The sequence below is a fragment of the Elephantulus edwardii genome, unplaced genomic scaffold, assembly GCF_000299155.1.
Source record: "Elephantulus edwardii isolate Elephantulus edwardi_28Jun2011 unplaced genomic scaffold, EleEdw1.0 scaffold00259, whole genome shotgun sequence".
Classification (NCBI taxonomy): Eukaryota; Metazoa; Chordata; class Mammalia; order Macroscelidea; family Macroscelididae; genus Elephantulus; species Elephantulus edwardii.
The window spans coordinates 853,369-876,835 of NW_006400009.1; the positions used below are offsets into that span (position 1 = coordinate 853,369).

At 39.4% G+C, this 23,467-nt stretch overlaps 1 protein-coding gene across 3 annotated transcripts in view; it reads right to left on the reverse strand.

Moving 5' to 3' along the window:
* TRPC7 (transient receptor potential cation channel, subfamily C, member 7) overlaps positions 1-23,467 on the reverse strand; it is a 286,556-nt gene that overhangs the window by 258,733 nt on the left and 4,356 nt on the right. For all 3 annotated transcript variants that reach the window (XM_006899492.1, XM_006899491.1, XM_006899490.1), the window contains exon 2: positions 18,464-19,241. In XM_006899492.1, the coding sequence (XP_006899554.1) occupies positions 18,464-19,241 (778 nt within the window). The remainder of the gene's footprint in view (positions 1-18,463; positions 19,242-23,467) is intronic.

The window sequence follows — 23,467 nt, forward strand, 5'->3', positions numbered from 1 at the left end:
ATAAGGATGACAGGAAAAAAATTGATGCCTTTGGGTCGTGGTGTTTGAGAAGAGCACTGAACATCCCATGGATGACCAAGAGAACAAACAGACATATCTTGGAGAGGGTTCAGAGGGAAAACTCCTTGGAGGCAAGAATGACGAGACTTTGCCTCACATTTGGGCATGTTGTTAGGAGGTGCTATTCCTTGGACAAGGAAGGACATGGTGCTGGGAAGGGTGGAGGTTTGATGAAGGAGAGGAAGACCCACAACCAGGTGGATTGAAAAGGCGACTGCTGCAATGGGCTCTTATGTGTCAGGAAGTGTGAAGATGGCTTAGGGTAGAACAAGATTCAGATCTTTTGTTCATAGGGTCACTATGAGTTGTGCTTGGCTTGATGGCACCTAACAACAACAACAACAACAGTGCAAGAGTGTTGATTGTGAAGTCAAGCAAGCTGTAATTGTTAACCAATATCTTCTTAATCTATCATTCTGCCCAGTGATGAGAATCTTTGTTTTATTGATGTTGAACTTCAATTGATATTGAAGACTACATACAGTTCTTGACTTTCTGCAGCAAACACTTTAGGTCCTCAGTTTCAGCAAGCAAGGTTGTGTTATCTGCTTAACATAGAATATAGATGAGTTTTCCTCCAATCCTAATGCCACATTTCTCCTCATTAAGCCCAGCTTCCTAAATTCTCTGTTCTGCATCTAGATTGAAAATATGTGGAGAATGGATGCATCCCTGATGCACTCCTTTCCTGATTTTGACCCATGAAGTGTTTTCTTGCTTTTGTTCTGAAGATTGCTTCCTGATGAGGTATAGGTTTTATATAAGCACAATCAAATGTTCTGGGATTCCCATTCTCCTCAAGGTTAGCCACAATTAGTTGTAATCCACAAAGTCAGCTGCCTTTGCATAATCAATGAAACACAGATAGGCATTCCTCTGGTACTGTTTGCTTTCTGCCAAGATCCATCCGGCATTGGCAATAAATGTCTCTAGTGCTACAACTTCTAAACCCAGCTTGTATTTCTGGTAGTTCTCTGTCAAGGTACTGTTCCAGTCATTTCTGGGTAATCTTCAGTAGGATTTTGAATGCGTGTGATATTACTGATTTTGTTCAATATTTTCCATCCTGTTGGGTCACCTTTTTTTTTTTTTTTGAATGGTAATAAATATACATTTTTTTCTGTCAGTTAGCCAGATAGTTGTCCTCCAGATTTGGCACAACCTGGTGAGCACATCCAGGGAAGCATCTGTTTGTTGAAATATGTAATTGGTATTCCATCAATTCCTGGGATTTTAGTTTTTGCCAAGTCCTTCAGAGCCTGCACTTCCTCCTTCATCACCATTGCCTCTTGATCATATGTTATTTCTTGAACTTCATCTGTGTCCACAAATTCTTGTGGATTTGATTCTATTTCTTTTTAGCTTCAGTTTGAACTTGTATACTGATAGTTGGCGATATGTATTACAATCAGCACCAGGCCTCATTTTCACAGCTGGTATTGGGTTTTCCCAACAATGTTTCCCACATGTGTAATAAATGTAATTCCTGTGTAGGCAATCAGGTGAGGCCCATGTATATAGTCACTGCTGAGCAGATAAGCAGTGGGAGAATATTAAGAATATCATCCATGAAGAATACAGAAGGTCTTTATAAAGACGGAAGAAGAATAAAATTACCAAAATCTATATCAAAAGAGACCCTGAGTATTGCACCAAAGCTCCTAGAAGCCAAAGGGAAGGGGAGAAATAAAAATGTTAAGCACTTGAACAGATTTCAAAGGGCAGCATTTAAAGACAGAGCAAAATATTATAATTAAATGTGCCAAGAGCTGGAGTTGAAAAATGTAAGGGGCCAAACTTGCTCAATATTTCTTAAGCTGAGGAAATGAAAGACAAATTCAAGCCTCGAGTTGCAATACTTAAGGATGCTATGGGCAGACTGCTGAATGGCTAGGAAGCATCAAAAGAAGATGGAAAGAGTACACAATCACTATACCAAATAGGACTTGTTGACACAGAAGACTTTAATGAAAGAACATATGATTAAGAGACTAGGTTGAAAGTAGTTGAAACAAGTACTTTCCCTTAAAGGTGTGGATAGAGTAAAGCTTTCACCTAATGAAGAGCCTTCATTTGCTGATGTGGCAAGATTCAAAATGAGGAGGAATAGCCACAAATATTCATTAATAATGGAATGTACTAAATATGAATCTAGGGGAACTAGAAATTGCCAATAATTAAATGGATGGATACAGATCATTATCTTAAGGATTTGAGACCTGAAATGGACTATATTGCCCATTTAGGAATGAAACAACCAAATGATCTATTATCTCAGTGATGACAAATAAAAATGAATAGTGTGATATTAACCTTCAAAAAAGAATATTTAAAGATTTGTTCTGGAATGCAAGATTGCTACTGAAAGAATAATCCTCATATGCATATGCGGAAGACCTTCTAATGTAACAATTATTAAACTATATGCCTCAAACATGATTGTCAAAGATTAGGAAATTGAAAATTTCTACCAACTTTCGTCTGTATACAAATGGAATGTATATAGCTTGAATGTTGGAGAATTTGTAAAAAATGAGATGGAATTTATAAACATAGACATACTATACATTAGTGAGGTGAGATGACATGGATTAGGTTTGGCCACTTTGAGTCAGATAATCATATGCTATACTAAGCTACATACAAAGATCTCACCACTGGACCAATTGGCAGCATCAGGATAGATGGTGAAGAGATTGAGATTATTCACAGCGTTAGTTTGCTTGACACCAATAGCCAGGAAATGAAAAGACTTATTGGAATGGGAAAGTCTGCTCTTTGGGACCTCTCCAAAGTACTGAAGAGCAGTGGTGTCTCTCTGGAGACTAAGGTGCATCTGATACAGGCCATGGTCTTTTTTATCACTTGTTATGCATCAGAGAGTTGGACAATGACTAGGAAGGATAGAAGGAGAATAGATGCCTTTGAGCTGTGGTGCTGGAGAAGAGTATTGAGGGTACCATGGACTGCTAAGAAAACAAACAGATTCATCCTGGAGAGGGTTACTCCTTGGAGGCAAGGATTCTGAGGCTTCGTCTAACATACTTTGGATGTGTTGTAAGGAGGGACTGGTCCTTGGAGAGGGACATCATGCTTGGTAGGGTGGAGGGACAGCGCAGGAGGGGAAGACCCTCTATGAGGTAGATTGATTCAGTGACTGGGGTAATCAGGATGTGTGTATCAGAGATAGTGCGATTGGCACAGGACAAAGCAGAGTTTAGGGCTGTTGAACATAGGGTTGCTATGAGTCGCAAGCGATTCAACAGCACATGACAACAATACCAACAACATAATAAGCTACAGCAGAAGAACAGTGTTGCTTTTATAACAAAAAAGTAAATTTCAAGCTGCATCCTAAAATACAATGTTGTGTGTTATAGGATAATATTCATATGCATTCAAGAAAGCCCCATTAATATGACTATTATTCAAATAAAGTCCTATACCTAGAGCCAAAGAGGAATAAACTGAAAATTTTTACCAAATCTTGGAGTCTGAAGTTGACTAAACATGATATCAAGATGCGTTAATGACAACTGGTGACTGGAATGCAAAATTTGGAAACACCGAAGAAGAAATAGTAGTTGAAAAATATGGGCATGGTGATAGAAATGAGGCTGGAAAACAAAATGATTAAATTTTGTATTTTCAATGATTTGGTCATTTCAAATACCTTTTTTAAAAGCACAAAGAGTGACTTTACACATGGACCTCACCTGATGGGCTGCATAAGAATCAGACCAACCACATCTGTGGAAGAAATCACTGGAGAAGCTCAATATTGGCAGTCAAAATAAGGCCAAAGGTGGACTGTGGATCAGGTCATCTGTTACTCATATGGAAGTTCAAATTGAGGCTGAAGAAAATGAAAATAAACCCATTAGAACCAAAATATGATCTTGAACAGATACCACCTGAATTTCAAACTCATCTTAAGAATGGGTTTGTAGCATTAATGATCAAAGATCAGATGAATTGATGGATAATTTCAAGGATATTATTTATGAATAAAGCAAAAGGTCATTACAAAGTCAGAGGAGAAAGAAAACACCGAAATGGATGTCAGAAGAGACTCTAAATATTGCACTACAGCGTTGGAAAGCCAAAACAAAGAGAAAATATGCCAAAGTAAAAGAGCTGAACAGAAGATTTCAAAGGGCAGCTGGAGAAGACAAAGGAAAATATTATAATGGAATGAATGTTCAGAAAGCTGAATTTGAAGAATAAAAAGGGAAGAAGTTGGAGAATAAACAGGGAAGAACTTACTCTGCATTTCTCAAGCTAAGAGAACTGAAAAACACACCTAAGCTTCGAGTCACAACATAGAAAGATACTATGGCAATGTATTGAATGACTCAGAAAGCATCCAACGAAGAGGGAGGGAATACACAGAATTACTGTACCAAAAATAACTGAGTGGCACTGAAAAAATTTCAGAAAATACCATATTAGCCAGAGCTAATATGATAATATGATAATGAAGGAAGTTGTGGAAGCTGCACTGAAGGCATTTGCAAAAAAATAAAGGCCCCAGGAATCAATGGGATACAAATTTGCTTGTTTCAATTAACAGACACAGACCTGGACACACTCACCAGTCTATGTCATGAAATATGGAGGATAACTGTCTGGCCAATGGATTGGAAAAGATCCATGTTTGTTCCCACTCCCAAGAAAGGTGATCTAACAGAATGTGAAAACTAACAAAGAATATCACTAATATTACATGCACACAAAATACTACTGAAGAGCATTCAAAACCCGCTAGATCAGCTGAGGGACTGAGGAGCTTAGCAGGAGGAAGAAGACCGTTAGAATATTAGAGATGGTGGTCAGAAATAGAGACTATGTTTATTGGGAGAAAATGACAATTATGAGTATCCATGGGACTTTGGGGAAATAAAATGGATAAACATAGCTTTCTGGGAAATAATTAGTCTTATCTGTCAGGATTTCTATAACTTATATTCTCCCCCCATTTGATTTTCATTGACATCTATCATTAGAGTTGATCAAACAAATAATCAAAGTGCATTGATAATTACAGGTCACTGGAATGCAAAAATGGAAAATGAAGAAGGGCGCTTGGTGGGAAATATAACCTGGGTGATAGAAATGAGACTGGAGATAGAGAACCAGATTTTTTTTTTTTTTGTGACCAATGATTTAATTCATTGAAAGTGTCTTTTGTAAAAAAATATTAATAGCAACTATATGTGTGGACCTCAGTAGATGAAATACACAGGAATCAAGTCAACTACATATATGGAAAAAAATGATGGAGAAGTTCAGTACCATCGGTCAAAACAAAGCTAAGGATTAACTGGTGAAAAGTTCATTAATTGGTGGGCTGCTGGTTCAAGTTGAAACTGAAGAAAACGAAAACAAATTGTGAGATAAAGTATGACATTGAGTATATTCTCCTGAAATTAGAGATCACCCTTAGTATCAATTAGACACATTAAACACTAGTGGGAGAATGATGGGCAGTCTCCTCCCGCGTGATTAACTGCTTCTGAAAACCCACTGGAGGGTCAGCTATGGGTCAGTTCCGACTCTACGGGACACAACAACAATAACATATGCATGTGAAAGTTGGATATTGGTGTTGTTGTTATTATGTGCCATTGGGTCAAAACTGACTAATGGTTGACCTCCAGCAGGTTTTCAGAGGCTTTAAATCACATCACATATAGGGAAATTGCCCATTTTTCTTCTTTGGAGGAGACAGTAGACATTAAGTAAGGAAGCCAAAAAAAAATTTATGTCTTTGAATTATGGAATTGGCTAATAATATTGAATATACTATGGACTGCCAAAGAACAAACAAATTTGTCTTGGAAGAAGTACAGTAAAAAAAAATAAAAATAATTGTTCCTGGTAAGAGAGAATGATAGAATTTAGCTTCACATATTTTGGGTATGTTCGAGTAGAAGAGGTAGTCTCTGGAGAAAGACATCATTATTGGTAAAACAGAGAGTCAGCAAAAGAGATGGAATGTTCACTTTCAAAGTAATGGATTTATACAGTGGCTGCTCCAGTGGGCTGAAGCACAGTGCCAGTGTGTATGGTGCAGGATTAGGCAGTGCTTTGCTCTGTTGCACATAAGGCCATTATGAGTATTAACATATTTGACAGCACCTAAGAGCTACAACACCCATTAGGTTGCTATGAATTTGAATAAACTTGATGGTAATTGCTTTCAGTTTTTAGAAATGTGCTCAAAAACTCACAAAAGCAACACACACACACACACACACACACACACACACACACAAGCACATTGTTGTGGAGTCAGTGCTTATATAGTGACTCTGTGTACAACAGAATAGAAATACCTCATTGGTTTTCTGGGTGGCTGGAACTAGAAATGGAACTCAGGCTGGTCAGCTGTGCTGGCCATTAAACTGGAAATGAAACTTGGCTGTCTTGGGTCCTCACCAGAGCCCATGTCCCATGTCTTCTAGAAAAATGCTTGCTTTATTCCTCCTGAATACTTGGTCCTCAGCATATGCTACCTGTCTGTAATTTGGAATTTGATACAATTGCCTGAATCCATAGAAGAGAAAAATGTAACTCTTAAGTATTAGCTGGAACCCCAAAAGCACATTAATTAATGTGATGCCTCATTAATGAGCACTATGGGGAAAATACAGTCTCTCAGACACTTGAATAGGGGGAAAATGATGACGTTACTATGTTTAGAAGTCACCTCTGTCCCTCCTGCAATAGTTAATCTCTGGCTGTTCTCAGAAATTCGGACCCTGGCCCTCCTGTGGACCTATTGCATGCATACATGCTCTGACCACATACCCCTTAAGCTTGCTTAATAAGAGGCTATCACATCATAGCTCATCACCTGCCATCTGTGGTCTACTTCTCTACCTGCACAGTACATCAATAGATGTTTGAACAGAGAGTTTGGGGTGAAAGATTCCTGAAGATGTTGGTTATTTTTGTTGTTGTTGTTATGTGCCATCGAGTCGTTTCCGACTCATAGCGACCCTATGCACAACAGCCCTAAACCCTGCTCTATCCTGCGCCAACCGCATCGCCTCTGACACACCCATCCCGATTACCCCAGTCACCAAATCAATCCATCTCATAGAGGGTCTTCCCCTCCTGCGCTGTCCCTCAACCCTCCCAAGCATGATGTCCCTCTCCAAGGACCCGTCCCTCCTGGTAACATGTCCAAAGTATGTCAGACGAAGCCCCAGAATCCTTGCCTCCAAGGAGTAGCTTGGTTTAATCCTCTCCAAGATGAATCTGTTTGTTTTCCTGGCAGTCCATGGTACATTCAGTACCCTTCTCCAGCACTACAGCTCAAAAGCATCCACTCTCCTTCTGTCCTCCCTAGTCATTGTCCAACTCTCTGATGCATAACAAGCGATTGCAAATACCATGGCCTGTATCAGGTGCACCTTAGTCTCCAGAGAGACACTGTTGGTCCTGAGTACTTCAGAGAGGTCCCTAACAGCAGACTTTCCCATCACGATACGCTTTTTGATTTCCTGACTGCTGGTGCCAAGAGTGTTGACTGCGGAGCCGAGCAAACTGAAGCTGTGAACACTCTCAATCTCTTCGTCATCCATCCTGACGCTGCCAATTGGTCCAGTGGCGAGAATCTTTGTCTTCTTGACATTGAGCCTCAGTCCATACTGAAGGCTGCAGTCCTTGACCCTTCGCAGCAAGTGCATGAGGTCCTCCTCAGTTTCAGCAAGCAGGGTTGTGTAATCTGCATAACGGAGATTGTTAATAGACCTTCCACCAATCCTGATGCCACAATTCTCCTCATAGAGCCCAGCCTCTCGGATAATCTGCTCTGCATACGTGTAGAAAAGGTATGGAGACAGGATGCATCCCTGGCGTACACCCTTCCCAATTTTGAACCATGCAGTGTTACCCTGCTCTGTTCTGACTACTGCCTCTTGGTCCAAGTATAGGTTTCGTATTAGCACAATTAAATGTTCTGGGATTCCCATTCTTCTCAGAGTCAGCTGGAGATGATATATAAATAAATGCCTTGAGGAGTTTTCTCCTAGATTTTCATAAACCAAAGCAAAACAATAACCTTCCTTTTAAAATCTACAGCCTCCTTAACTTAAGATACATTTTTCCCAATGGAAAAGGAAACAGTTTTCAATTTATTTCCTGAATATTAAGCAGACATTTGCTTACACTACAGGCTTAAAAGTTTCAAGAAAATGTAGTTTCTCAGTGTGCTGGTCTGTAACATTTAAAAACCCTAAAAATAGACAAAGCATGTGAGAAACTCATGCAAACACCCCTGGAAGCTAAGGGACTACAGGCTTGTTCAAACACTGGCACCACCCCAGGTTCAGGGCAGGGCTGCAGCAGCTTCCAGTCTCCCAGGCTCTAGACAGCCAGAGTTCATACGCATCTTCATTCTTGGCCCCACAATAAAAGCTCACTCTTCCCCATTTTCCTGTTCCCTTTTGATAAGTTTGCAAGCAGATTACAAACTGTCATCTCAACATCTTTACCTTCCACAAGGGGAATTCAGTAGAGATCATAGCAGGTGGCAAATTGGGCTGATTTATCATGATTTGCATTTTTATTTTGTGGTATTTTAGGCCCAGAACAGTTTTTATGGGTCTTAAAATGGCAGCACAAACATTGATACATAATTCATCATCTGTTTTTCATAATACATGTAGTTAACAATTCATTGATAAACATAAAAAAAGCATCAACATTTTAATCAGAATGAAAGTTACAGCTTCAGCTTCCTTGCTCCCTGCTCTTTATTTACACTTGTGGTCTGTAAGAAGAAAGAGCTTATGACTGAAGTTCAGTCAGCAACCTCTATGCTGGCATTTTAGCAACAACAGAAGCCTATATGTTGCCACTTTGCTGCTCTTTAGAGTGATCAAATCTTAAAAAGCGTAAAAAGTGTTTAATAGGTTTCCATAGTTCCCTGACTTGGGACAATTGAATTCTTTTAAATTTCAGAAAATATGAGTGTGCAAGAGACGACTCCCTCCTCACTCTGCCTTTTCTTCTTTTTTTTAATACTTGAAAATTTACAGATTATATTTGTTTTCATTTGATTATCCATACATTTTGTTTTATAGCATTCGACTCGACAGCACATAACAACAACAAACAATCTTTCTAAAGCTGGGGCCCTTACTATGTTCCACTACCAGCCCTGCCATTCCCAATATTAGGCATTGCTGCTGCTGTGACTCTTAGTAGAAGAAGTTTAGCTAATGCAGTGTTTTGTTTGGTTTGTTCGTTGTTTTTTGTTTGCTTATTTGTTTGTTTGTTTTTTAAGTAAGGAACAGCTCCACAGAGAAGCACAGAGAGAAGGACCAGGGATTTGACTGTGGAGATATTGGGAGAATGTTATCAGGCTGACTACCTCAGAAGAAGATGCAGTGATTTAATGTGGCAGGAGTTCTAATCCCAGTGAAAGAAATTGTTTCTGTGCTACTCTTGCTTCTCCTTGTCCATCAAAATGAATCTCCCCAAATAGTCCAGCCCATATTGATCGCCCCCTTCTCAGACTTCTCATACAAAGGGAGCTTTGTTGACTTAATAAGTAGGGAGTTCAACAGCATTTGTGTTTAGTGCTCATGGGCCCCATGCTTGATCCTAGAGGTGAGACCAAGAAGAAAACTCTTCCCTCCAGGACTTTTATGATCCCCGGCACTGGACAGTTTAGTGCATGATTAGTTCTCAATTATTTAATGTATGTTGGTTTTATCTTTTAACTGTCCAGCTTATAGCCCTTCTCTGAGAATTCCCATTTTATTATGCCTAATCAGATATCCTTATTAAGTCCATGTTTGGGGAAAATTTAAACCATAGACTGACATAATCATTTGCTTCACCAATTGGAATGATTATCCTTTTAAAACTTTTCTTCATCAAATATTTATAGACTGCCTCCTTCACTTGGCATCATTCAAAGCACTGAGAAGGCCCCAGTGATCACATCAAGTTTTAGACCCAAGAAGACTAAAGAGACATAGGAAAATCCTTGCATAGTTGCATACTTTCCACATCAAAAAATAATGACTTGCCAGCAGGCATCTGACACCAGCCACAATTTACTGGAGACCTTGACATTGGCTACACTTTCTGTTAATGACTAGACTGTATTCTGGTGATAAATTAAAATGACTCTAAAACAACAGCCTGGACAACTGGATTCAGATTTTCATTAATGATGTTACCTAGTCAAAAAGAATCACTCCCAGAATAGATCTCTTAGAGAATGTGGAGGATGACATATGGCATTTGCCATGATAATCTGATAGCTTCTTATAGAGTTTATGTTACTGGGTCATCTTCATAATACACAGCCTGTAGGCAGAACAGACTCACAAAGAATACATTTTTTTAACACATACACTTACTCTTTATTCTTTTAGTACAATTTGACTTCTCCCTGCTAAGCTGCTCTCTTCTCTGAGAAGATTTATAATATCAAGAATGCAAGTACAAGCTAGATGAATAAGTAATAAAGTTCTAAAGGAACACTTATGTTAATTTATAATGCTCCATTTGTCGACAATCTGAAAGACATTATTTCAAACAAAGGTAACTAGGGGGACGTTAATAGCCAATGAATGTATTCATGCTAACTGTTATGCTGAATAAATCACTGCATTGTAGAAAGAATTAATGATGTTAGTGGTGTTCTTAATTCTCTGTAATTTACTCTTAAAAATCAAAATATCATAGTAGATGCTTTCAGCAAACTTCCATTTTTAGATACTATCCATACACTAGACTTGTTAAATATGCTAGACTTGGGTCTTAGTGAAGGAAACAAATGGCTCAGATGCACTTCCAAATGTTGATCTAGCATCATTTGATTTAGTAAGACAGGCACATTCCTAGAGATGATATAAGTAGAGAATTGTGCAGCGATTTTTATAATCTGATTCAAAACCAATTTTTTTTTGGCTTAAATAATACACACTTTTCTTGGCCAGGAGTATCTGAGGTCCTTTCACAATGCCTGTGCAGACTCAAACTGGAGTCTAGAGAACAAAGCAAAGCTCCACAAGGCTTCCATTAGACATCCTTGGCTTTAATACTAACAGATGAATTTATTAAACAGAAAAGAGAAAGACATGGTAGCTATATTCCACGAGAACTTTCACAGTAATCTCCACATGTGTGCTCACCAGTTTTTCTAAATGAGACCATATGCCATGAGCAATAGACAATTTAGATTGCTATTAGGTTGCTTTAATTCTCTTAGATGGTCTGATGAATAATAAAATAAGATTAGTGTAATCATAATTCATTGCTATTGTGTCAGTTCTGACTCACAGCAACCCTCTACAGACAGTAATGGAAAAGATTGCCCATCTTTCTCCTGAAGATCCATTGGTGGATTTGAACCACCAGAGAGAAGACTCACAGCCTTTGATTTAGCAACATAGCTTGCTATGGACTTGTCACCAGAGATCCCAAAGATTCTTTATATATTGACAATTTGAGTGCCATACTATTTCTTGTCACCACTTGTGTGTTTGTCCTATTGTTCTGATTCACATATTACTGTGATTCTAGAAAACTATGCCACTGGTATTTGAAATATCAGTAAGTTCACCCATGATAGACAGACTTTGACAGAGTTTCTGTACAAAAACAGAATAGAAAGCAAAACCGATCATCCACTTATGAAACACTATATATAAGTAGCAGCCAAACACTTTTCAATAATTATGCTGGGAGATCAGGCTCTCAGGTTGGAAGCTACTCAAAATAGGGAAAAGATTACCTCCTCAAAGTAGAGTATACCTTAAAGATGTAGATGGAGTAATATTTTCAGCCAATGAAGGACCTTCATTTCGTGATATGGTAAGACTTAAAATAAGGAGCAATAGCCTCAAATATTAATTATTAGTGTAGAATGTACAAACTATGTACATAGAATGCACATAGAATCGGTGTACATAGAACTATGAACACAGAATGTACAAACTATGACTCTAAGAAATTTGGAAGTTGTTCTATTTGAAATGGGACACTTAAGAATAAATATTCTGAGAATTAGTGAGAGAAAATGGACTGTTACTAGCCATTCTGAATTGGAGAGTCATGTGGCCTGCTCTGTGTACAAACTGAATAACAATATTGTCTCTTCGTACTATTGAAGGACAATATTGTCACATTTATCACTAAAAGAATATTTCAAGATCTATACTTCAGAATACTCAGTTTCATAATCAACATTCTTGACACCAGCAGCCAGAAAATCAAAAGAATACTTGCATTAGGAAAATCTACTGTCAGGAACCTTTCCAAAGAACTGAAGTGCAGTGATGACATTCTAGTGACTAAGGTGCACCTGATCCAGGCCATGGTCTTTAGAGTTGCTTGCTATACTTCAGAGAGCCAGACAGTGACTAAACTAAACATGACAGAAGAAGAATCAATGCCTTTGAATTGTGGTGCTGGAGAAAAGCATTGAGCATGGACAGTCAAGAGAACAAATAGGTCTGTCCTAGAGAGAGTGAAACCAAGATGCTCCTGGAAGGCAAGGATTTTGAAGCTTGATCTCATACTTTGGGCATGTTACCAGGGGGGATCAGTCCTTGAAGAAAGACATCATGCTTTGGAAGGGAGGAGGGACAGTGAAGGAGAGGAAAACTCCTGGGTGAGACGGATTGACACAGTAACGTAGAAAATAGCAATCAGATTGGTTCAGGACAGGGCAGGGTTTAGAGCTCTGTGAATCACATTGACTTGTTGGAACATAACAACAACAATTGAGGACTAGTGCTGTCAAATGATAGGATAATATCTACATTATCTTACACAGGGTAGACCTGTTAATATGAATATTATTCAAATTATGAACAATAACTAAATCTAAAGAAGAAGAAATTGAGAATTTCTATACATTTTCGCCATCTGAAATGGATTCAACTTTTAATCAGGATTCATCAATAATACTGGTGATTGGAATGCAAATATTGGAAACAAAGAAGGAAAATAGGATCATAGAAATGACACTAGAGACTGCATAATAAGATTTGTACAAGTTATGGCTTACTGATTGCAAATGATTATCACACAGTGGAATGGACAGGTGTTAAAGAAACGTCTATGGAAAGAAATGGAGAAGCTAGGTATCATAAGTAAAAGCAAGGCAAGAGGCTGACTGGTGAACAGAGCATCAATTGCTTACATGGAAGTTCAAATTGAAGCTAAAGAAAATTAAAAATCCTTAAGAATCAAAGTGTGACTTTGAATAGACCACGCCTGAATTTAGTAATTATATAAAAAATATGTTTGAACATGGAACACTAATTAATAAAGACCAAACATGTTGTAGAGTAATATCAAGGACACCAAATGGGAAGAAAATAAAAAGTCATTAAACACACACACACACACACACACACACACACACACACACACAAACAAAAAAACCCCAAAAGCAGGAAAGAAAGATCAAAATAGATGTCAGCATGTACTATAAAAAAAAAAAAAGAAAGTAAATGAAAGGGAAGAATGATGAGGTAAGAGAACTGGAAAAAAAATTTCAAAAGGTAGCTCGAGAAGACAAAGCAATGTATTATAATGAAATGTGCAAAGACTTAGAAAACTCAAAGGGAAGAACACCCTTGTCATTTCTCAGGTAAAAAGAACTGAAGGACAAATTCAAACCTCGAGTTGCAATACTGAAGAATTCCATGGACAAAATCTTGAATGATGCAAGAAGTATTAAAAAAAATAAAACAAAACAGAAAATATACAAAATCACTGTACCAAAAAGGATTAGTAAACACCGAATGATTTCAGGAGAGAGCATATGATAAAGAAGCAATAGTACTGACAGAAGGAGTCCAGACTGCACATATTATTGTTATGCCCTCAAGTCAATTTTGACTCATCTCAACCTGAAGTAAACAGATTGAAACCTTTCCTAATCCTATGTCACCTTCACAGTCTCCATTGCATTCAAGCCTGTTGTTGAAGTCACTGCATCAGTCCATTCCATTTGAACCTCTTTCTCTCCTTCCTTAACCCTTAGTGCACTAAAGACATTGGAAAGAAAAGCCCCCAGGATTCGAATGAGCACCAACCAAGGTTTTTCAACAAAGAGATGCAGCTCTAGCTGTGCTCTAGGCCCAGAAATTTGGAAGACACCTACTTGGCTAAATGAGTTTGAGAGATCAGTATTTGTCCCCATTCCAAAAAAAGGGCGATCCAACAGAATGTGGAAGTTAGTAAAATTGTTAATATCACATGCAAGTAAAATCTTGCTAAATCTTATTTAAAAATAACTGGAGCCTTTTTCATCAACAGGGGACTACCAATAGAGGTGATTAAACAAGAGTTACATTGCTGACATCAGATCGGGTTTTGCTGAAAGAAGAGAAAGCTGGAAAGATGTTCCCTTGTGTTTTACTAAAGACATTCAGTTGCCGGGCATGGTGGCGAGTGCCTGTGGTCCCAGATACTTTGGAGGGTTGAGGCTGGAGAGTCACTTGAGTCCAGGAGCTCTGGGCTATAGTGTGCTATGCCGATCGGATGTCTGTGCTAAATTCGGCATCAATATGGTGACCTCCCAGGAGCAGGGGTCCACCAGGTTGCTTAAGGAGGGATGAACCAGCCCAGGTCAGAAATGGAGGCCAAAACTCCAGTGCTGATCAGTTAAAGACATTCAACTGTTACAGAGGATAATAAATTAAGGATAACATTTAGAATGATGGGAATACTAAAAAATTTAGTTTTGTTCCTTAAACACAGACCAAAGAAAAATGTTATTCCTACAGAACAAGGGGATATTGTGTCACTTAAAAATCAAAAAAGATGTGTGTAAAGGCTGTATTTTTCACCATACCTATTAATCTTTATGCTGAGCAAATAATCTGAAAAGCTGGGCAGTATGAAGAGGCATGTGGCCTCAGGACTGGATGGAGACAAATCAACAACTTGGGATAAACAAATGATACAATCTTGCTTGCTGAATGCAAGTGGAATTCAAAGCATTCTAAATTCAACAATTATAGTCTTTAGAATGGATTACACCTCAACAAAAACAAAACAAAAATCCTGACAAGTGGACCAATGAACATCATCATATTAAAGGGAGAAAATACTGAAGTTGTCAAGGATTTCACTTTATTAGGCTTCTCAGTAAACACTCATGGAAGCAGCAGTCAATAAATCAAATGACAGATTGCTTGCGTAAACCTACTGCCAAAGACATCCTTAACATATAATGAGCAAGGATTTCAGTTTAAAGACTTAGATGTGCTTGCCTCAAGCCTTGATATTTTCATTTGCTTTCAGTGCACATGAAAATTGGACAATGAATTAAAAAAAACCGAAGAAGATGCATTTTTATTAATTGTGTTTATTAAGAATATTGCATATTCCATGGATGGAGAAATTAATAAATAGCTGTGTCTTGAAAGAAGTTCAGCCAGAGTGTGCCTTAGAGGATGGTGAGACTTTGTCTTGTGTGCTTTGGGCATATTGCTAGGAAGGGTCTGTATCTAAATTGGGAAACCATGATTGGAAAAGTAGAGGGTTAGCGAGTAAGAAGTAGACCCTTAATGAGACTGGGGCAGTGTCTGCCTCAGTGGTCTTATGCAGAGTCTAAATTATGAGTGTCACAGAATCAGGCACTTCCACTTTGTTATATATAGAGTATGAGTTGGCACTAACCCCAAAGCACCTAACAACAAACCCACTATATCTTGAAAATATGGGCCTTTTGTTTTTGGCCTGTGAATGATCCCAGTTCTATAAATAAAGCATGGCCTCATTTGTACACGATTAAAATCTTAATGTCTCTCACTCCAGACAATCTTTATCACAGCTAAGTGAATCTCCAGCCCTGCAATTTTCATTTATTCCCATAATCAAACATTGGCTTACAGTGGCTGTCCAGTTCCTTCATTGTAATGTCCTGTATGTTCAACCTGATCCACAAGGACCTCTGAGATATGTGCCACCTCATTCTTCAGTATTTCTCCTGTGTGCTCGCTACAAGAAGGCTGTTCTAATCACTTGGAGCTTCTCTTCCTAGCCTGGTCCATGTTGGGCTTTGCTTTCTCTTGCCTTTTCCAAATGTCAGTTTCTGTCCTCCAACTCCTCTTATTCACTGTGATCCAAACATATTCCATCTCCTTTTTTAAGGCCTCGGTGAACACCATGCTCTATGGAATCCTATCTTGTTCTGAGTCACTACATTACATTGACCAAATTTTGTGGGATGGACAGTTCTTACATGTCTTGTAGTGACATGTTTCTCCAGATTGATTATCAGCCCTGAGTGTGATCCCTTCTTTCCATACCCCATGGAACTGATTGAATGTTGAAGGGAGAATTTATAAGTTCAACTGTGGTTCCTACTATTCCATCCAGACTTTTACAGTGAGGAATCCCTTTATTCAGATAAGTGAAAGTGTGAGAGGATCCCTACAACAACAAACAAGGTCTCTGACTCGAAGTTTCTTGGAATGGTTAAGAATTGTCTATGACTAAAACTATCAGAAAAGCTCTCTGTTACAAAGAATATTAATTGCAACAAAATACAATGTTAGTACCAGCTCTGGCCTCTATTAACCACCCCTACTGACCACTATAGACAAGTTTCCCTTGGAATGTCCAGATGTCCAATAATGAGTGTCATCTCTACCCTGAAACCTTTTAGGCTGGTGTGAGCCCTAAAGTGCTACAGATAAACAATGCTTAGAGAGGAGTACGTTGGGAGTCTGTATATGTTGGTCTGCAAGCATGCCTGGGAAGGACTGAGCCTGTCCTTAGAGCATTCTCTGTTCATTTTCCATCATGCTTCGAGAGTTCTGGATGGCCTGCCACAAAGGCTGGTAGCTGCTTTGAAGTGTGCCAACTCTTAGGCAGCTGACTGAGTTCTTAGGGCCATTTCTTTGAAAACACACTTTTTTTTTGGGGGGGAGGGCTTGTGTGGGTATTAGAATGGGGGTGAATTTGAAGTTTAAAATGAAAACCAGAAATAAGTTAATGTGGTCTGCTAGCTCTCTGTGTAGACAGATGTTTGGACCAATTGGATTTACTTGGAGGTTAGGCTCAGACCGTATGATAATTGATGACATGTGTGCTTTTATTTATAATACCATCCACATTGGTTTGTTCAAGCTTCAGGTCACATCCTTACACTTACAAACATGCAGTAAACGGGAGACAAGTTTAGGAAAAACTTAAAAGCTAATAAAAGAAACCCATCTCACACTAAAAACAACAACAACAAAAAAGTTGTCTCTGAAGTTGGAATGTTTTGATTAAAATAGTGGTTTTATTATTTACTAGCTTTTACTGAGCAGGTTATAGAACTTCTCGTTGACCTAATATAAAATAGGAATAATAACAGTACTCATGTCATACGGTGCTTGAGGCAGTTAAATAAGATCCCAAGGCAATTAGTTCCTGCTGCATAAAAATACTACTGCAAAAACACCTTTACCTAAGTTAATTCTGACTCATACTGGGTCTGCAAGGCAAAGTGGAACTGCTCCATAGGGTTTCCAAAGCTATAAAGCTTTAGGGAATCAGGCAGTTATTTCTCTTAAAGAAGTAGGTGGGTTCAAACTGCCGACCTTTTGTTAAGGTAAGCCCTTAATCAAATGCCTTCCTGTCACATAAAAAATATCCACTAAACATTTGCCATTGCTATTATTAAACATCACATCAAAATAATACCCTGCATTAGGTTCTGATCAGTTGACAGCAGATGGACAGAACCATAACTGAATAGTGGATTCTGAGGGTGGATCCCCAGCCTCCAGGTCTCACTGTAGGTCTGGTATCAAGATGGATAAATGACAGAGCTTTGCCCTGGCTCCTCTAGTGGAAAATGAGCTCAAATCAACAGAGATGGTTTGATTTCCATTTCCCTCTTCTTTGACCCTTTTCATGGGCCAAGAACACAAACTTTTGAGCTTTGAAAAACCCTCAGCCAAGTCTTTCTAACCTTGGACTATGAGACTGAATCTAAGACCAGCAGAGTCTAGAATAAGGTGGAAATATGAACAAGACAACTCAAAATTCACAAATGAAATAACCAAGAAATCCTAGCATCACACTAGAAAAAAAGCCATAAGGACAAAACCAAATTTTAAAAAAATAACAAAGAAAAACAATTTTAAAAAACAAAGTTGTTTGCTATTTCTATATATTTTTGTGCTTAACTCACCCCTTTACCACATGTTATGTGATTTAAAATATTCCACCCAATGGTCTGAGTTTCCCCACATTCTTGCATCTGAAAAAGGTTGGCATTCTCCTACCTGTCAGCCTGAGTTGCAAGACCCCTGAGTCTTCTACCTATGTTTAAACCAGAAACAACCTGTTTTGCTACCAGATACACATAGGACAGCCCATGTGGCCCTCAGCCTGTGGTGTGGTGAGTGAGAGTTACCTTGAATTCAGTCTCAATGTTGGCGAGTCTGGCTAACTCGTTACTTAGCTCCAGCGCGGTGAGGACAGGGTCTTCACTGGACAGAGACAAGTAGGCAGCACTTGCCAGTCCCTTGTAGGCATTCATGCGGGAGCGCGAGTGGCTGAAAGAGTCTTTCCTCTGCTTCTCTGTGCACTCAGTGCATTTGCAGAAATAGTCATGGGGCCGCTCAATGCGGGCGCCCTTGAGCAGCAAGATGTGCACGATCTCGTACTCCTGGCAGTGCGCCGCCAGGATGATGGGGGTGATGTCGTGGGAGAAGCGTGTGCCGTCCTCGTCATAGGCGTAGAAGTCGTCATCCCGCAGCTCCTGCTCCAAGGGGCTGAGAGTCAGGCGCTGGCCCTGGGCGAAGGCCGGGTGGTTCAGGATGGCCTCCACAATGCGCACGTAGCCCTTGCTGATGGCCAGCAAAAGCGCATCCCCGACTCGTGCCAGGTTCTCCTTCTTGAGAAGCAGCTCCGTGACCTCCAGGTGCTCATTGCCCACCGCCAGCTGCAGTGCGTTCTGCCCCATGTAGTCCACGCAGTTGAAGTTGAGGGTCTTGGACTCCTCCAGCATCTTCCTGACCACAGGGATGTTGCCATATTCAGCGGAGTCCAAGAAGCGCTCCTCCTCGGGTGTTAGGCTGGTACCCTTCTCGTTGAACATGTAGGCAGGACCCCTGATGGCCTGGCGGCGGCCCTTCTCTCTCAGCGTTGTGTGCCGGCGCTGCATGTTTTTAAAGGTGCTGGTCCCCAACCTGTAAGATAACAAAGCAAAGGTACTTGGTTATTTTCTAGGGAGTTTGCGGATTCCACAGGTGTGGAGCAAACAAAAATGGCTCAGGACTCACTCAGGATAAACAAAAGAAAACGAAACTAAATCAAGTTTGGAAGCTTATGAGAATTGTGGAATCTAACTGGAAATCATTGACTTCATCACTGAGCTGAAAAGAACTTGCATTACCTGAACTCATCATTTTTCAAATGGAAGGATTCTAATGTCCTTATCTAGCCTCTGTTGAGTGGAGAAAGAAGCAGAAGTACAATGCTTCTGTGCCATCCTATCAAGGGAGGTGAGACTTCATCTCATGTACTTTGGACATATAATCAGGAGAGATCAGACCTTGGAGAAGATTATCATGCTTGGTAGGGAGTCACTGAAAAAGAGGAAATGCTCCAATAAAATAGATTGATACAGTAGTTGCAATACTGGGTTCAAGCAGCAGTGATTGCAAAGCCAGTGCAAGACTGAGGAGTATTCTATTGTATGTAGAGTCTCTATGGGTTGGAATCTGACAGCAACCACACTGTTGTCATTGTTGATTGCCATTCGAGTTGAGGATGACTCATAACGACTTTTTGAACAAAAGACCTAATGCCTTTTCGTAGCTATCATTGTTTTTCCAAGTTCATAAGAGTTTCCAGAGGCATATATTTAGGAAGTGGGTGCCACTCCTGCTTCCCAACCTGTTTTACAACTGGGAGCCTCAACAAACACTGTCCACAATGGGAAACCATTCTGATATTTGATATCCCCATGGCACAAGGTTCAGCATCACAGCAAATCCAGGTGACCTCATACAGCACATTGACAGAGTGATGTGCAAAGTGGAAGAATGTTCCTCCTGATATAACAGCACTAGTCTCATTTTTCAGAAAATTATGTTATCAGTCATGTTTTGATACTTAAAGAATACTCAGTATTTCACTGAAACCACTTTTTAAATAAATGAGAAAGGCTTTTAAATGAAATGGAATGTATCGACATTCTAAAAAGGAGTAGTGGCAATTAATGTTGTCTGTCTGACTTTTGGGCTCCACTTTTTTTTCCTACTTCGTTATTTTTTACCTACTCAAACTCTTTTGTTTTCATGCCATTACAGGTACCTATCTCTGGTATATTCTCACCAATGGACTAATAGGCAACATCCTTACATATGGAAAAAAGATTGTAATTGTCAAAGATTTAATGTTATTGGATCCACAATCAATACGCTTGGTACCAGCAGTCAGGAGACACATTGCATTCAGTAAATCTTCTGTCAGGGATTTCTCCAAATTACTGATTAACAGTTATATCAATTTGAAGATTAAGGTGTGCCTGATTCAGGCCATGGTCTTTTTAATCATTTACTATGCACAATTAACACTCTTGGTGCTAGCAGTCAGGAAATCAAAAGACTAATTGCACTGGCAAAGTCTGCTGTCAGTGGCCTCCCTAGAGTACGGAAGAACAATGATGTCAGTTTGGAAACTAAGGTGCACTCGATCCAGGCCATGGTGTTCACAGTTACTTGCTATGCATCAAAAGAGCTGGACAATGACTATGGATGACAGAAGAAGAATCGATACCTTTGAGTTATGATGCTGGAGAAGAGTGTTGAACATACCGTGTACTGACAGAAGAATAAACAAGTCAGTTCTGTAAAAGGTTGAAATCAAGCTGCTCCTTGAAGGCAAGGATTTTGAAGCTCTGACTCACTTTGGGTACATGGCCAGGAGAGATCAATCCTTGGATGAGAACATCATGCTTGCAAGGGTGGAGGGACAGCTTAGGAAAGGAAGACCTAGGACGTCACTCATTGACTGGAGAAAAGGGGTTAGGTCTGGCAGAGACAATGAGATTGGCTCAGCAGAGGGCAGAGTCCAGAGTCCAGAGCTGTTTTACAGAGGAGTTCTATGAGTCACACATGATTCGATGGCAGATAACAACAACATCAACAACATGCATATGATAGCTCAACAGTGAATAATAATAACAGAAGAATTGATGCCTTTGAGCTGTGGTTTTGGAGAAGAGTACTGAATACCCAATGGACTTCCAAAAGAACAAACAGGCGAGTCTTAGAGAAATTAAAGCCAGAGTGTACCTTGAAAACTAGCACGCAAAGCTTCATCTCCCATATGTTATGTATGTTGTTGGGAGAAGCTATTCCTTAGGGAGGGACATCATACTTGGACATATAGAGGATCAACCAAAGAGAAGAAGACCTTCAACCAGATGGATTGACACAGTGACTGAAGCTATGGGCTCAGGCATGTCAGAAAGTATGATGATGCACAAGCTGGGACAGCGTTCAGATCTGTTGTACACTGTGAATTAATTGTACTTGACTTGATGGCATCTAGCAACAATAACAACAACAATCTTGGGTATGTTGTTGTTAAAGACTGAAAATCAGAGCTTGGATTCTAACTCTCTAGTCACACTTTCCTAATCAGTGGAATTTTTACACTTGCAGAACAGTATATAAAATAAAAAAAAAATATTGTGGGGAAACTCCCTTTAAACACAACTGTGATATGGAGAGAGCTCTAGAGCGTCTCTAGTAGAGAACTCTGTCCCCCTTTGGGAGCAGCGTCAGAACTGCCAGTCACTTTTCTAAAGTACACTGTGATAGAAGATTTCCAGAGCAAAGAGCCTCAGGATTCAAGTTTACAAGTGCCTTCTCAGGCCATTTCTCTCAACAGTGCCATCGTCTAAGGGAGAGTGATGGCTCGTTGATGCTGAAGGCAGATAACACATTTGAACAAGAGCTACGACTTCAACAGAGTCACGAATAGGGTGCAACCATTTATTATTACAGGGTTTTCAGAAGGAAAAAGAGGTGACTGAGTTTGAACCTAAGCAATCACTCTATTTGTGTCTCCTCCCACCCCCAAAGGTGGCAGGTGTGTCAGAGATGGTGAGATTGGCTCAAAATAGGGCAGGGGTCAGGGCTGTTGTTCATAAGGAGTTATAGTCGACTTGACAGCACAAAACAACAACAACAGCAACTGCAAAGGCTTTGTTGAAAGGATGTAATAAACACAGTTTCAAAGCCTGCCATCAGAACACACACACAAAGGTGGAAATTCTTAGAGAAGAATCTTTCTCAGAGAATTACTTGGCCAGTCTTAGTATAAAAATTCTGTGTCTGCCAGCACCTTCTCTCTGGAGTTAGCCTTCACAACGCTATTGGAGAAACAGCATTTTCCACTCAAGGGGATCAGAACAATGCAAGAGAGATGAAATGGCAGCTGTCCTGGAAGGAGCAGGAGCCACAGCTTGATTGCACATTGCTTTTCCATTAGAGGTGTGCTCAAGAGGGAGAACAGGTCAGACTACAAGGTCATGAGTATCCAACTATTACACAGCAACAAGCCATGGAGATACAAATTCAAATGCAATATGATCATGATCATTACCAAACCAACTGAGAACAGAAAACTACTTCACAGAGAATACCAAAGTACCCAATCTAAAGTCAGATTGCATTTGAATATCATGGAACCTGTAGTCTACAAACTGAAAGGATTTAGACATTATTTCTTAATTGTCCTCATTTATATTTTTTTAAAAAGCCAGTAACAAGCAAAATAGTCACATTCTCAAATTGTAGATAAAGAAATTGAAGTAAGTGAAGAAAAACATTACTAAACTGTGGAACAAATAATTTCTGTGTGAGGGCTGGCATCATAAAGATCTTAACAGAATATCAAAGAGAAAATTCCCCCCCCCCCAAGGAAAACAATCATGTGATCTAGAAATTGACAGAAGTTTAAATCACCTTAGACTTGTCATGTTGAGGTTCCCCTCTCCCATGTGACCTGGAAAGCAATTACCTAGACCCAAGAAATAAGGACCCCCTTTACCAGTCTTTAAAGCTTCAGCTTTTAAATACTTATTTGAACACTCACTGGACTGGTATTTCTCTCCCTTGAACAGAGAATGTAGCATTGATGAAATCTTCTGGGCCTGTGAGTCACGTGCACAAAGACATATATTGGGAAATACTACTTAAGGAAATTTCTTCCAATATATGGATTTTAGTAACAGAAGTGGGAATTATATGAATTTATTCCAATCCTAATAGGGGCCTTTTAATTTCACTATGGGTTTTTAATTCTTACTTTCTTTTACTCCAATAACCTCTGTTGAGGCGTTTAAATGTTTATTACTTTATGAGTATGTTGTTATTGTTGAATGCCTTCAAGTTGAGCA